Raw genomic sequence first — 15,420 nt, 5'->3', positions numbered from 1 at the left:
CTGCATTTTTATGGTAGTTAAACCAACAAATAATAAACATCTGGATCAAAGCAGTTAAGGCATGTGTTATAAAAATAAAAAAAACATACAAGGCGTGTTACTGCCTTTTCAACCAATAGTAAAACAGTAAAACTGTACAATATCTTCCCAGCTGAAGGGGTCTGGATCTGGGTCTGCGCTTCCCTACTGAGCCTTCTCACTGGAGTGGAACAGATTTTGGTAGCCCTGTTCCAGCTCCATCTCCCGGGTCACCAGATGGACCAGGTCTTGCTCAATCTTATGAGTGTCGTCCCAGTCATACCTGCTCTCCCTCCACTCAAAGAGATCCTGGAACTGGGCTTGTGTAGCGCTCCCAAACTCAGGCTCTGCAAAAGTCTCCCATAACAAGCCAGGACCATCAAACTCCTCTCCCTCTGGCTTGTCATGCTCGGCTGTCCAGGGCAGGTACTGTGCAACATACCACCAAAGCGCCTGGTAGGCATCCTCCAGCCACATCTCCTGCCATACTAGGTGTTCCAATTCTCTCACCCATTCCTCCAGGGGCTGCTCTCCCAGGAAGGGCATCCGCAGGGCTACTCGCTTCTGCAACCGCTGCTCTTCCTTGGGGAATCTCCCGTCCTGCTGGTATTCCACAATACCCAGTGCCTGGTACCAGATGCCTTTGCGTACTGCATCTCGGTCATCCATGTCAGCCTCATCGAACTCCACTGCTGGTTCCATGCTGGTGCTGTCAGGGTCGCTGTACTGAGACATGCGTTGCCCTCAAATTGTAAAATCCAGAGCAATGGTGTCTCCTGTAGCTGTCCTTCTGGCTGTAGAAACGATCTCGCCGCTTGCCACCAATTGTAACGGACCGTTTCAGCAGACAAGGGGTTAAAATCTGTTTAGGCGATATGCCCCTTTCTGAGAGACAGGCACAGCTACTGTAAAATCACCAAACCTCACAAATTGGATATAGGTGAATGCATCAAACTCCCGAACTACATACAAGGGAATAAGGTAGCACTCCAAACTGGAACCTCACGAATAGTTGCTAGCAGACGAACAGGAAAAGCATATATCAGATTACACTCCTAGCAATCAATCTCCAACAGCATACAGTGAATCCCCCAAAGAACGAGACAAGGCTCCGTGTTGAGGGTCAAGCAGTGGTCTGTTTATTCAGGGCTACCTGCCCCTGTATTTATGCAGGTCTCCCACTTGGTGGACACTCCCCTAGGGGACCAGATGGAAGACTGTAACAGCAGACAGACATGTATCATTTTCGTACACTCAGCCACAATACTTTCCCACAATGCATCCTGGTTTCCTCCTCTCTGTCCTGGAGATAATTAATTAAGTAATTAAATTATCTCCCAGGACAAAGGCAAGACTCCATTATGCACGTGGTGACACAGAAACAGACTATCACTTTAAAATACATAAAGACACATTTTATACACAAAACACAGACATGTAACATATCCCCAGATAGCTCAGGTCTGGGTGCACATTATTAGGTGAATGGCACCCAGACCACCCAAATACAGTTTAAGTGCCATGGAGCTAAAGTCTTTAATTATACGAACAGGCTCCATGGCATTGCTATCTGGGTTAAAGGATTCACATAAAACATAAAACACCGAATTTCCCTGTATTCACCAAATCCATACGAATTAGAACCAGGGGCTGGAGGTTCAGCGGTGCCTGCACGTAAAAGTGTCCGATTTTGGTGCATGAAAGCCGGGCAGAAAATCGCTGGCTGCCCGGGGAGATCCAGAACACCGCCACCTAGCGGCCGCAAAGTGTAACAGCAGGCACAAAGTTAACAAGCAATTAAGCTGCGGTTAACCGCAGCTTCAGGGAGGTAAATAGGAGGCACACTCCAGCTCCTGGGTGGCCAATTAACAACGCCGGCCGGCTTCCCACGGCTCTGGGAAGGTTGGTGAACGGCTGTTTGTTCGGTATATGAAATCTACCGAACTGCTGTGCAGAAAGGGAGAAATAAATCCTTCTGCACAGTAAAATTAACCCTTTAGCTGCCGGTCCATAATCCAAAGGCAGTAGGCGGGTGTTCTATCAAAAAACCCTACCCCGTGAAAATTCCCTACCCTCGTCACTTCCGGTGACGCGGCCGCACCGGAAGTGACCCTCATCCAATGGAGGAGGAGGGTGTGCGCCGCCGCGCAGGCGCACAACAACTAGGCTAGGTAGGGATTTTTCACGGGGTAGGGGAAATTAACGCCACAGTGCGCACGCGCGGCAAAGTACTCCCGTCGGAGGTACAGCGCGCGTGCGCACTAGTGGCAAGGGAGAGAGGCTTTAATCCGACGATCAGAGTTCGCGCGTGCGCAGTATAGGGGTAGGGAATTTTGATGGCTATTAGCCCTGTGAGATCTCCCTACCCCTATACTGCGCATGCGCGAACTCTGATCGTCGGATTAAAGCCTCTCCCTGCTCCCAACACTCTCAGCCATCCAAGATTGAGGGTGAATTATGGTGGGACGGTGGGTGTTTATGTGCATTATATTGGGGGGGTCTGCGCAGAATTGGGGGGTCTGTGCAGAATTGGGGGTCTGCACAGACCCCCCAATATAATGCACATAAACACCCACCGTCCCACCATAATTCACCCTCAATCTTGGATGGCTGAGAGTGTTGGGAGCAGGGAGAGGCTTTAATCTGATGATGAGTCCGCGCATGCGCAGTATAGGGGTAGGGAGATTTCACAGGGCTAATAGCCATCAAATTTCCCTACCCCTATACTGCGCATGCGCGGTTTGTGAAGCGCTCCCTTGCAACTCGTGCGCACGCGCGCTGTACCCCCGACAGGAGTACTTTGTCGCGCGTGCGCACTGTTGCATTCATTTCCCCTACCCCGTGAAAAATCCCTACCTATTTGGTGTGCGCTTGCGCGGCGGCGCACACCCTCCTCCTCCATTGGATGAGGGTCACTTCCGGTGCGGCTGCGTCACCGGAAGTGACGAGGGTAGGGAATTTTCACGGGGTAGGGTTTTTTGATAGAACACGGGCAACCAGGCTCCTCCAATACAATGTGGCGAGATTGGTTTCGTCACATGTGCATACAGTGCCCATCCAAGCACCTGACCGCTAAACTGATTATCTCCCAAATACAAAGTACTTAAGACAAAAACACCCCCATAATACAATAAAACCACACAGGCACCCCACATATCATACAACCCTGGATAGCTCTCATCCGAATTGGTAAAATAGTGCCAGGATCCATGAAAAAATGTTGAATCGCCACCGGGTTACATTTTGACTGGCCGCACACGAGGGCCAAGCCCAAAATAGTTCCAGCATAATTGTGTCTTGGGCCAATCAAAGAGTGGGAGTTCCTGCAGTCAAATGGAAGGGAGCTCCCCCTGGCTCTCAGGAAGCAATTGCTCCAATAAGTCTGAACCTTCCCTCCAAAAAGCGCTCTACTGGCAGGTCGGCAAGGGGGTCATCACACTACCTCAAGATGACCAAGGGACGCAAATTCTCAGAGCAGAGTTTCCTTCCAGAGTATATATAACTGGTTTTAGTTGCTGTTAGACTCAGAGGATAATGAATAAATAGATAGAATAAAGATTATGCAAATTAAATATCAACTATATGCTATGATCTTACTACATACTGCCTGAGTTTACTGTCTGAACAAACGAGGTGCAACATCCCTCTTCTCTGTTTCTTTATGACATGAGCTACAACACACCTTGATAACACAGGTCCCTTCCCTTCCCTGAATAAGAGTGAGAAAGAAAGCCTTCAAATATATCATTTAAATAGTTCTGGAAATAATGTTTCTGGAGAACATCAAGCTGATCACAAACGAGTTGTGTCTGCTTTCCCCAGCTCTACTACATTGTGACAGCCCTCGGGAGCCATGAGACTGCTAATAAACTCTAGATAAGATAGTTTAGTACATTTCACGATGGATGACATCGACATCCGTTCTCTTATTTCAGTAAAATCTATTAGTTGTATCCACTCGGAAACACAGAGTGAGAGCAGTGTGTGAAAAGCAGGAGAAGGGAAAGTGAAGGGTGTGTCATAAGACTGTATCCAATCAGAACGCGCTTAGATCAGCCTATAGGATGCCAGCTTGAGATCTATAAATGAGAGCCGGCTGTGAACGGAATTATTGACTGATCGGTATAGTGAATAGTGATCATGGCTGAAACTGCTCCTGCTGCCGCTCCTGCGGTTGAAATCGATTCTAAGAAGAAGCAGCCGAAGAAGGCATCCAGCGCCAAGAAAGCTGCCAAGCCGTCCGGTCCCAGCGTGTCCGAGCTCCTTGTTAAAGCTGTGTCCGCCTCTAAAGAGCGCAGCGGGGTGTCCCTGGCAGCCCTGAAGAAGGCTTTGACCGCCGCTGGTTACGATGTGGAGAAGAATAACAGCCGCCTCAAGCTGGCTCTCAAGGGCTTGGTGACTAAAGAGACTCTCGTCCAGGTCAAAGGTAGCGGAGCCTCCGGCTCCTTCAAGCTCAACAAGAAGCAGGCGGAGAGCAAAGACAAGGCTGCAAAGCCCAAGAAGGCACCGGCTAAAGTCAAGAAGCCCGCCCCAAAGAAAGCCTCCAAGTCTCCGGCTAAAGTGAAGAAGGTAGCCGCGAAGAGCCCGAAGAAGGCCAAGAAGCCGGCAGCCTCCGCTAAAAAAGTCACCAAGAGCCCCAAGAAAGTCAAAGCCGCCAAGCCCAAGAAGGCAGTGAAGAGTCCGGCTAAAAAAGCAACAAAGAGCCCGGCTAAAAAGGCAGCCAAGCCCAAAGCCGCTAAGAGTCCAGCAAAGGCTAAAAAGGCAGCTCCCAAGAAAAAATAAGCCCTGCTCGTATCTTGTTTTAATTTATATTTAAAAGTCCAAACGGCTCTTCTAAGAGCCACCACCTTGTCCTTTAAGAGCTATATTTGTGATAGGCACGTGTTTATTTTATAGAATGTCACACACACCATTTCTCATTCGTAAAGCAGGATCTAGTGCTAGAAAATACCTCGTTGGGATGTAAATAGAAAGTACCTTGTCAGTGCTACTCTTTATAAAATGTTTTTATTATTTTTTTTGTGGGAAGTTGAAATTCCCTCCTTGCCAAGATATTGTGGGAGATTCATTAAACTGCAAAAGGCCAACTTTAGTCAGAATTGAGTGAGAAACGCATATAATCTATAGAATATCACCATCCAAAGTAGCCATACTGGCTTTATTTCCTGTTCAGTAAGATGATAAAGCAGAGACTAATTAAGGCTGTTGTCGAGCTGAATATTTACATGGTGATAATAAAGGGACTGCCATCGCCCTCTCTCACTTGGGAACCGGGCGCTTATTTAGATGATCAAACCGTATGAAATAAGTGATACCGTGTGCTGTGAATAAGCCGACTTTCAAAGCAACACTAAATACATGATTTAAAAAAAAAAATCACGATCTTGTTTCATCCTTCGTGTTTACACAACTTTATGTTCAAGAGACAGAACCATTTCAGGAAAGAGGGGGAAAAAAAAAAATGTGAATGAGGGCGGGACTTAACTCCGCCCCATGTGCTGCAGTTCTCCATTCGGTCCACCCGTGGTGTATATAAGGAGAGCGTTGCAGTGTATCCCGTATCATTGCGGCAGATAGTAAAACAGAACCATGTCTGGCAGAGGTAAAGGCGGAAAGGGTCTCGGGAAAGGCGGCGCTAAGCGGCACAGAAAGGTCCTGCGTGACAACATCCAGGGCATTACCAAGCCTGCAATCCGCCGCCTGGCTCGCAGAGGAGGAGTGAAGCGTATCTCCGGCCTCATCTACGAAGAGACTCGCGGGGTGCTGAAGGTCTTCCTGGAGAATGTTATCCGGGACGCCGTCACCTACACCGAGCATGCCAAGAGGAAGACTGTGACCGCCATGGACGTAGTCTATGCCCTTAAACGCCAGGGCCGCACTCTCTATGGCTTCGGAGGTTAAAACCCTGACTCGGCCTTACCGCATACCCCACTAACCCAAAGGCCCTTTTTAGGGCCACCCACCTTTTCACTGAAAGAGTCAATCTAATCACTTCAACCCTATATCTGACAAACTGCCTTCTACTGCTCAAACACATCGAGTTCTGAGTTTATAACATTCTCCTATGTAGAGTCAATGGTTATTGAGATCGTGTCATTCTCTAGTTACACATCGATTTGTCTGCACAGTTAGCACTCGATTTCTAGTAATTGTAGCGCTATATCACTCAACATTGCGATCTAGTGCAGTGCATTTAGATTAGACAGACTACCAAGATTTTAGAAGTATTGAATATAGTTACTGTTGCTTACATTTTATAACATGCTTGCAGTTTAAAGCCATTTCATTAGAAACATTATGACTAGCTGTATATAAATACACATGTATTCTTTTCCTCTAAGCAAGCCGTAGCAAATATAAAGTACTCCTTTACCTGCTGCCAATTCACATGATCGCTTGTAAATAGAGTAATTCGCTTCTACTGTCTACTAGATGAGTTTATTCACTGAAAATCTGTGAAGGTAAAATAGCCAAGCAGCTACTATAGCTACCCGGGGGGCATTGTTTATAAATTAGAAAAGAAAGAAACTGAATACGTCTAGATATTTAGTGATGTGCAGAGGATACAAAGACCGTGCATATAAAAGTGTTTAAACTCATTCCAGTGCAGATTTGGGGGCTCTTAAAAGAGCCTTTGTGGTGTTTGTGTGAACAAGTCAAGAGTTTAAGCTCTCTCTCCTCGGATCCTACGGGCCAGCTGGATGTCTTTGGGCATGATGGTGACCCTCTTGGCGTGGATGGCACACAAGTTTGTATCCTCAAAGAGACCCACCAGGTAAGCCTCGCTAGCCTCTTGCAGAGCCATGACGGCAGAGCTCTGGAAGCGCAGATCAGTCTTGAAATCCTGAGCGATCTCACGGACAAGGCGCTGGAAAGGCAGCTTGCGGATGAGCAGCTCGGTGGATTTCTGATAACGGCGGATTTCCCGGAGAGCCACAGTTCCCGGCCGGTAACGGTGAGGCTTCTTCACTCCCCCGGTAGCTGGAGCGCTCTTCCTGGCAGCTTTGGTGGCTAGCTGCTTGCGGGGAGCCTTGCCTCCGGTGGATTTACGGGCGGTCTGCTTAGTTCTGGCCATCGTAACAAAACGAGCGCGAATGAAGTCTGCGCTTACAAGACCGAGCTTTTATAGCCAGGCACGGCGTTTCCATTGGTTCATCAGGTGGGTGGAGTATTCTGATTGGCTGAACACAAATAGTTACTCATTTTAAAATACCCGCTCAAATCAACTGCTTATCCCCTCCCCCTCATTCAAAATACCCGCTCAAATCATCTGCTTCAAAGAAGGGATCTAGTCCTTCAGTGAGTCCTCCTGTCCTGACAGCATTTATTATAGACGCTACTAGTTGATAGGATTGGCAGTGGGCAGTGGGCAGTAATGGCCGTATTACTCCCAATAGAATTATTAACTAGTGTGTAGGCTTTACCGAGGGGAGATGGGACATACACCTCTAACACATGCAGAGAGCCCGCTTCTTTACATGGGATTCTTAGTGTGATCACGTCTGATAAAGGACTCACAGTACGCCCAGCCGCCTTATAACCGAGCTACATGAGACAGAGCAGGGAATGTTACCAGGCAGCCACTCATTGAAACAATAATCCCCTTGTGCGGCCGTGAGTCCATGCTGTTGAGGCAGAGCTAACGCATCCAGCAGCCAGAGATCGGATCTGTAGAGCTGAATCTTATCCAAAGTTTCACGCAGCATGTTCAGACAGGGAGGGGGACAACCGTAAGTAAGCGAGATTCTCCCCCCCCCTCCCCCCTTAGCAATAGAGGCTCAGGCACACTATATACACTTGACCCAATGTTTAACTCGATGCTGCTGCACGTATCATGGGTATACATTGATTCTAGCTCGCGTTCTAGAGTTGAAATGTTGTATACAGAATGGGACTGAGTGCAGGACGAGAACGCTTCCTATTTGACTTGTTACACGTTCATGGGGTGTGTGTGTGTGTGTGTGTGTGAGAGAGTAGATACAGGAAGATGGTTGCGCTCTTTGTGGAGACTGTGGGCGGCTCTTAGAAGAGCCTTTGTGTTTTTAGTCTAGACCGGTGGAGCAGCTGTCCGCTTTACTTGCTCTTTGATTTATGACTTTCGGTTTTCTTGGGCAGCAGCACAGCCTGGATGTTGGGCAAGACACCTCCCTGGGCGATAGTCACTCCTCCCAGCAGTTTGTTGAGCTCTTCGTCGTTACGGACAGCGAGCTGGAGATGGCGGGGAATGATGCGGGTTTTCTTGTTATCTCTGGCGGCATTCCCTGCCAGCTCCAGGATCTCAGCAGTCAGGTACTCCAGCACTGCAGCCAGATAAACGGGGGCACCGGCTCCAACACGCTCTGCATAATTCCCCTTCCTCAGCAGACGGTGGACTCTGCCGACTGGGAACTGAAGACCAGCGCGGGATGAGCGAGTCTTCGCCTTTGCACGGGTCTTTCCTCCTTGCTTTCCACGGCCTGACATGTTGGTTCTAGAATTTCGCTGATAATAAAACCTCACCCCCCTTTACACGGGCTATTTATAGACACACTCTGCTCTGTGATTGGATGGCTTTGCAAGCAGCCAATTAGACACGCGCTGTATAGGATACCAATCAATTGCTGAAACTATGACATCGTTTCGTCACCTGTCTGTGTTGACCAATCCCATCACAGAAAGTGGAAGGGCTTAATTTGCATGGCCTGCCTATAAATAGAGCCGCCGGAGCGCGCAGACCGTCATTGTATTTCCAGCAAACAGCGTAGATCATGCCTGATCCAGCCAAGTCCGCACCAGCCGCCAAGAAAGGCTCTAAGAAAGCCGTGACCAAGACTCAGAAGAAAGATGGCAAGAAGCGTAGGAAGACCAGGAAGGAGAGCTATGCCATCTACGTGTACAAGGTGCTGAAACAGGTCCACCCCGACACCGGTATCTCCTCCAAGGCCATGGGGATCATGAACTCCTTTGTCAATGATATCTTTGAGCGCATCGCAGGAGAAGCCTCTCGCCTGGCTCACTACAACAAGCGCTCCACCATCACTTCCCGGGAGATCCAGACCGCCGTGCGCCTGCTGCTACCCGGAGAGCTGGCAAAGCACGCCGTGTCCGAGGGCACCAAGGCTGTCACCAAGTACACCAGCGCCAAGTAATGGCATTCTTCTACTTTACTATAAACCCAAAGGCTCTTATAAGAGCCACCCACACTGTCTGTCAGAGCTCTAATCCTCGTGATAAACCCACTAGTATCATCTCTGCTGCTCTCGGTATTCACTGTTTAGTGAATCTCACATATTGCTCAGATTGTCTTGTACTACTAGGTCTGAATTGCCTTCCCCTGCTAGATGGATCTTAAACTGAAATCCGTCTTTAGAAAACCTGCTCCATTCATGGAAACCTGCCCAAATAGACCCCTTACTTAATATTCCTAGATCGTCGGGTAGCAATATAAAATATATATATATATACACTACAATAGTTAAAACTGGCTTTCCATAGACTATGTGCCAAATAAGTGATAAATGTAAGGACTGCTCCTGAAAACAATCAAACCTTAAGCGCTATGACAATACTAACTGTTGAACAGGCTAGTGAGTTACACAGCAGATCGTATCTGGAATGAATCTTCAATTCTGTTTATGAATATAACAAAGTATCTAAGTTTGGGCTCATACATTCTGGATAGCTATTTTGGATTACGTTATCCTACCAGCTAGTACGGTCTTGTGACATACATTTATAGTGATTACCCAGTGAAATTTCCATTTACTAGCAATATTTAGAAGACAATCCATTTCTTGCTATATTGTTTTTTATTTATTTTTATGGGTTGAGATTCTATGTGTGGCAATTCTATATCAGATAAATAGATTGTATGTAGATTGCTCTGGCTTTACGATTAGCCCTTAAAGGAACACTATAGTCGCCTAAATTACTTTAGCTAAATAAAGCAGTTTTAGTGTATAGATCATTCCCCTGCAGTCTCACTGCTCAATTCTCTGTCATCTAGGAGTTAAATCACTTTGTTTCTGTTTATGCAGCCCTAGCCATACCTCCACTGGCTATGATTGACAGAGCCTGCATGAAAGGAACAAAAAAACAAAAAAAAAAACTGTTTTCACTTTCAAACAGATGTAATTTACCTTAAATAATTGTATCTCAATCTCTAAATTGAACTTTAATCACATACAGGAGGCTCTTACAGGGTCTAGCAAGCTATTAACATAGCAGGGGATACGAAAATCTTAATTAAACGGAACTTGCAATAAAGAAAGCCTAAATAGGGCTCTCTTTACAGGAAGTGTTTATGGAAGGCTGTGTAAGTCACATGCAGGGAGGTGTGACTTGACAGGGAGCTACAACAAAACTTGTCTGCAACTCCTAATCCAATCGGGCAACCACCGTGATCCGATAAAACTTTGAACAGAGTGCTCTCACTCCCAGGCAGTGGTGTATCCTGGTTTTGTGCTGCCCTAGGCAGGACAAAACTCAGGCGCCCCCCTCCTCCCCCCCCGCCACCCACACCCAACCCTTCCCTCCACCCCGCATTCTAAATATACACACACACACACACACACTAACAGACACACTCACAAACAGACAAACACACAGTCACTAACAGACACAAACTAGCACACACACACACTCACTAACAGACACACACACTCACTAACAGACACACACACAGTCAGACACACACACTAACAGACACACTCACAGGCTAACACACACACACACACACACTAACAGACATACAAACACACACACACACACTAACAGACATACACACACATACACACTCACTGACAGACACACACTCACTCATCTCACTCATACTAACACATTTTTATTTTTTTTTAAATTCTTTATTTTTGTTGTGCACAAAAGTAACAAAAAGCCTTGGTGCGCCACAACAGCGACATCAAGAAAAATTGATAGACATTTGCAGTACAAGTCGTGGCATTCGTTTGTCAAGGCACTTTTTTTAGATTAATGAGATCAATATTTTGACAGCTTAGGTTCTCGTTTAGTTTAAATGATTTACCAAGATTTAACAAGATGCACACGTCAGGTAGGAATATTCAGAGGAGTGACAAAGAAGGAAGGTGCAAGGTAAGTTATAGGCATAAACAAAGACTCGTTCGACAGATTAGGTCGTCATAGACATTTGGTATGGGTAGCAAGATATGCAATTGTTAACATATAGGTAACCAAGTGTGTCAGGTTTAAGCTATGCTAAAGCAGGTAACAGGTGTGGTGAAACCAACTTCGCCACTGTGAACTGGAGAAGCCTGGTTGCTCGCCTGCTGCCTTTAGATTATGGACCGTCAGCTAAAGGGTTAATTTTGATGTGCAGAAGGATTGATTTCTCCCTTTCTGCACAGCAGTTCGGTAGATTCCATCTACCAAACAAACAGCCGTTTACCAACCTCCCCAGAGCCGTGGGAAGCCGGCCGGCGTTGTTAATGGGCCACCCAGAAGCTGGAGTGTGCCTCCAATTTACCTCCCTGAAGCTGCGGTTAACCGCAGCTTAATTGAATGTTACTGGGCGGCCACTGTTACACTTAGCGGCCGCTAGGGGGCGGTGTTCTGGAGCTCCCCGGGCAGTCAACGCTTTTCTGCCCAGCTTTCATGCACCAAAATCGGACACTTTTACGTGCAGGCGCCACTGAACCTCCAGCCCCTGGTTCCAATTCGTATGGATTTGGTGAATGCAGGGAAATTCTGTATTTTATGTTTTATGTGAATGTTTTAACCCAGATAGCAACAGGGCCGGCGCTACCATAAGGCGGCCCAGGCGGCCGCCTTAGGGCGCACCGGCCCTGGGGGCGCAAAATCAGGCTGACCGGAAGGAGGGAAGCGCACTGCGCTCCCCTCCAACCGACGACCTATTGTAGCGTGGCCGAGCGCCCGGTTCTGCGGGCGCGCGAGGGAGCACTCTCCCATGTGTGCTTCCTCTTCAGCTCCCTCGCGCGCCGCATACTGATAACGGAGCCGGAAGATGATGTCATCTTACGGCGCCGGCATCCCTACACGGTGCGCGAGGGAGCTGAAGAGGAAGCACACATGGGAGAGTGCTCCCTCGCGTCCGCCCGCCAGCCCGGGAGCCAGCCAGCCTGGGAGTCAGCCAGCCAGGGAGCCAGCCAGCCAGCCAGGGAGCAAGCCAGCCAGCCAGGGAGCCAGCCAGGGAGCCAGCCAGCCAGGGAGGGAGCCAGCCAAGGAGCCCAGGAGCCCAGCAGCACCACTGGACCCCAGGGAATCCCTTCAGCACTCCAAAAAGGTAAGGAGACTGGGGGATTAAATTAATAAAAAAAAACATGTGTTAGTGTGAGTTTTAGTGTGTGTGTTTGTGTCTGCTAGTGAGTGTCAGTGAGTGTCAATGTGTGTGTCTGCTAGTGAGTGTCAGTGAGTGTCAATGCGTGTGTCTGCTAGTGAGTGTCAGTGAGTGTGTCTGCTAGTGAGTGTCAGTGTGTGTGTGTGTCTGCTAGTGAGTGTCAGTGAGTGTCAATGAGTGTCTGCTAGTGAGTGTCAGAGTGAGTGTCAGTGTGTGTGTCTGCTAGTGAGTGTCAGTGAGTGTGTCTGCTAGTGAGTGTCAGTGAGTGTGTCTGCTAGTGAGTGTCAATGAGTGTCTGCTAGTGAGTGTCAGAGTGAGTGTCAGTGTGTGTGTCTGCTAGTGAGTGTCAGTGAGTGTGTCTGCTAGTGAGTGTCAGTGAGTGTCTGCTAGTGAGTGTCAGTGAGTGTGTCTGCTAGTATCAGTGTGTGTGTCTGCTAGTGTCAGTGAGTGTGTCTGCTAATGTCAGTGAGTGTGTCTGCTAGTTTCAGTGAGTGTGTATGCTAGTGTCAGTGAGTGCTAGTGAGTGTCAGTGTGTGTCTGCTAGTGAGTGTCAGTGTGTGTCTGCTAGTGAGTGTCAGTGTGTGTCTGCTAGTGTGTCAGTGAGTGTGTCTGCTAGTGAGTGTCAGTGAGTGTCAGTGAGTGTGTCTGCTAGTGAGTGTCAGTGAGTGTGTCTGCTAGTGAGTGTCAGTGTGTGTGTCTGCTAGTGAGTGTCAATGAGTTTCTGCTAGTGAGTGTCAGTGAGTGTCTGCTAGTGAGTGTCAGTGAGTGTGTCTGCTAGTATCAGTGTGTGTGTCTGCTAGTGTCAGTGAGTGTGTCTGCTAATGTCAGTGAGTGTGTCTGCTAGTTTCAGTGAGTGTGTATGCTAGTGTCAGTGAGTGCTAGTGAGTGTCAGTGTGTGTCTGCTAGTGAGTGTCAGTGTGTGTCTGCTAGTGAGTGTCAGTGTGTGTCTGCTAGTGTGTCAGTGAGTGTGTCTGCTAGTGAGTGTCAGTGAGTGTCAGTGAGTGTGTCTGCTAGTGAGTGTCAGTGAGTGTGTCTGCTAGTGAGTGTCAGTGTGTGTGTCTGCTAGTGAGTGTCAATGAGTTTCTGCTAGTGAGTGTCAGTGTGTGTGTCTGCTAGTGTCAGTGTGTGTGTCTGCTAGTGTCAGTGAGTGTGTCTGCTAATGTCAGTGAGTGTGTCCGCTAGTTTCAGTGAGTGTGTCTGCTAGTGAGTGTCAGTGTGTGTCTGCTAGTGAGTGTCAGTGTGTGTCTGCTAATGAGTGTAAGTGTGTGTCTGCTAGTGAGTGTCAGTGAGTGTGTCTGCTAGTGTGTCAGTGAGTGTGTCTGCTAGTGAGTGTCAGTAAGTGTGTTACTGTGTGTCTCTTACTGAGTGTGTTTGTGTGTGTATTTGTGAGTGTGTGTTTGTCAGTGAGAGTGTATGTTTTGTAAGTGAGTGTGTATGTATGTCTGTCGCTGAGTGTGTCTGTCAGTAAATGTGTGTGTCTGTTAGCTGGTGTGTATGCATCTGTTCGTGAGAGTGTGTGTGTGTCTTCAGCACTTACCTTTCTCTAGCACCGGACTCCCTTGGCACTGGGGATCCCTCCGCCTCTCAGCTCTGAATGCTCTTGCAGCGCACGCATTCAAACCGCCCATAGGAAAGCATTACTCAATGCTTTCCTATGGACGTTCAGTGTTTTAGAATAGCGGAAGCTCCTCTAGCGGCTGTCAGTGAGACATCCACTATAGGCTGGATTAACCCTCGGTGAAACATAGCAGTTTCTCTGAAACTGCTATGTTTTCAGCTGCAGGGTTAAAACTAGAGGGACCTGACACCCAGACCACTTCATTGAGCTGATGTGATCTGGGTGTCTGTAGTGGTCCTTTAATTGTGTGTGCATCTCCATGCACTGGCGTACAGACCACGGTCGCAGGGGTCATAGCCCTGCAACCCCTGCGACCAGGTGCCCGCCACCATGAGTTGCGGCCCCGGCCCGCGCAGAGTAAGAGCGAGGGGGGGGGGCACGGATCAATTTGCGCACTGGGGCCCCATGGGTCATGTGTACGCCACTGCACCTACCCTGGATCCAGAACAGGACTCCAGGCTGTCCAGGGCAGGTACTGTGCAACATACCACCAAAGCGCCTGGTAGGCATCCTCCAGCCACATCTCCTGCCATACTAGGTGTTCCAATTCTCTCACCCATTCCTCCAGGGGCTGCTCTCCCAGGAAGGGCATCCGCAGGGCTACTTGCTTCTGCAACCGCTGCTCTTCCTTGGGGAATCTCCCGTCCTGCTGGTATTCCACAATACCCAGTGCCTGGTACCAGATGCCTTTGCGTACTGCATCTCGGTCATCCATGTCAGCCTCATCGAACTCCACTGCTGGTTCCATGCTGGTGCTGTCAGGGTCGCTGTACTGAGACATGCGTTGCCCTCAAATTGTAAAATCCAGAGCAATGGTGTCTCCTGTAGCTGTCCTTCTGGCTGTAGAAACGATCTCGCCGCTTGCCACCAATTGTAACGGACCGTTTCAGCAGACAAGGGGTTAAAATCTGTTTAGGCGATATGCCCCTTTCTGAGAGACAGGCACAGCTACTGTAAAATCACCAAACCTCACAAATTGGATATAGGTGAATGCATCAAACTCCCGAACTACATACAAGGGAATAAGGTAGCACTCCAAACTGGAACCTCACGAATAGTTGCTAGCAGACGAACAGGAAAAGCATATATCAGCTTACACTCCTAGCAATCAATCTCCAACAGCATACAGTGAATCCCCCCAAGAACGAGACAAGGCTCCGTGTTGAGGGTCAAGCAGTGGTCTGTTTATTCAGGGCTACCTGCCCCTGTATTTATGCAGGTCTCCCACCTGGTGGACACTCCCCTAGGGGACCAGATGGAAGACTGTAACAGCAGACAGACATGTATAATTTTCGTACACTCAGCCACAATACTTTCCCACAATGCATCCTGGTTTCCTCCTCTCTGTCCTGGAGATAATTAATTAAGTAATTAAATTATCTCCCAGGACAAAGGCAAGACTCCATTATGCACGTGGTGACACAGAAACAGACTATCACTTTAAAATACATAAAGACACATTTTATACACAAAA

The 15,420-nt window shown here is 48.2% G+C and overlaps 5 protein-coding genes across 5 annotated transcripts; 3 read left to right on the top strand and 2 right to left on the bottom strand.

The window, feature by feature from the left end:
- Positions 1 to 4,158: 4,158 nt before the first annotated feature.
- Positions 4,159 to 4,843, top strand: LOC134601317 (histone H1B-like). Its single transcript, XM_063445790.1, has one exon. The coding sequence runs from the start codon at positions 4,159 to 4,161 to the stop codon at positions 4,798 to 4,800; it is 642 nt and encodes a 213-aa protein (XP_063301860.1). The 3' UTR covers positions 4,801 to 4,843.
- Positions 4,844 to 5,595: 752 nt separating this feature from the next.
- Positions 5,596 to 5,980, top strand: LOC134601316 (histone H4). Its single transcript, XM_063445789.1, has one exon. The coding sequence runs from the start codon at positions 5,608 to 5,610 to the stop codon at positions 5,917 to 5,919; it is 312 nt and encodes a 103-aa protein (XP_063301859.1). The 5' UTR covers positions 5,596 to 5,607; the 3' UTR covers positions 5,920 to 5,980.
- Positions 5,981 to 6,682: 702 nt separating this feature from the next.
- LOC134601315 (histone H3) lies at positions 6,683 to 7,093 on the bottom strand. The gene has a single exon (XM_063445787.1). It carries the CDS (start codon positions 7,091 to 7,093, stop codon positions 6,683 to 6,685), a length of 411 nt encoding a protein of 136 aa, XP_063301857.1.
- Positions 7,094 to 8,076: 983 nt separating this feature from the next.
- On the bottom strand, positions 8,077 to 8,487 carry LOC134601314 (histone H2A type 2-C). The gene has a single exon (XM_063445786.1). The coding sequence runs from the start codon at positions 8,479 to 8,481 to the stop codon at positions 8,092 to 8,094; it is 390 nt and encodes a 129-aa protein (XP_063301856.1). The 5' UTR covers positions 8,482 to 8,487; the 3' UTR covers positions 8,077 to 8,091.
- A 278-nt stretch (positions 8,488 to 8,765) lies between these two features.
- LOC134601313 (histone H2B-like) lies at positions 8,766 to 9,197 on the top strand. Its single transcript, XM_063445785.1, has one exon. The coding sequence runs from the start codon at positions 8,766 to 8,768 to the stop codon at positions 9,144 to 9,146; it is 381 nt and encodes a 126-aa protein (XP_063301855.1). The 3' UTR covers positions 9,147 to 9,197.
- The last annotated feature ends 6,223 nt before the right edge of the window (positions 9,198 to 15,420 follow it).

The sequence above is a fragment of the Pelobates fuscus genome, chromosome 3 (assembly GCF_036172605.1).
Source record: "Pelobates fuscus isolate aPelFus1 chromosome 3, aPelFus1.pri, whole genome shotgun sequence".
Lineage (NCBI taxonomy): Eukaryota > Metazoa > Chordata > Amphibia > Anura > Pelobatidae > Pelobates > Pelobates fuscus.
Note: the sequence above shows the minus strand (reverse complement) of the source record. Positions and strands in the feature narration are given on the sequence as shown.

Bases quoted from the DNA above. Each gene is read 5' to 3' on its own strand.
- LOC134601317 (XM_063445790.1), top strand. From the start codon at position 4,159: ATGGCTGAAACTGCTCCTGCTGCCGCTCCTGCGGTTGAAATCGATTCT.
- LOC134601316 (XM_063445789.1), top strand. From the start codon at position 5,608: ATGTCTGGCAGAGGTAAAGGCGGAAAGGGTCTCGGGAAAGGCGGCGCT.
- LOC134601315 (XM_063445787.1), bottom strand. From the start codon at position 7,093: ATGGCCAGAACTAAGCAGACCGCCCGTAAATCCACCGGAGGCAAGGCT.
- LOC134601314 (XM_063445786.1), bottom strand. From the start codon at position 8,481: ATGTCAGGCCGTGGAAAGCAAGGAGGAAAGACCCGTGCAAAGGCGAAG.
- LOC134601313 (XM_063445785.1), top strand. From the start codon at position 8,766: ATGCCTGATCCAGCCAAGTCCGCACCAGCCGCCAAGAAAGGCTCTAAG.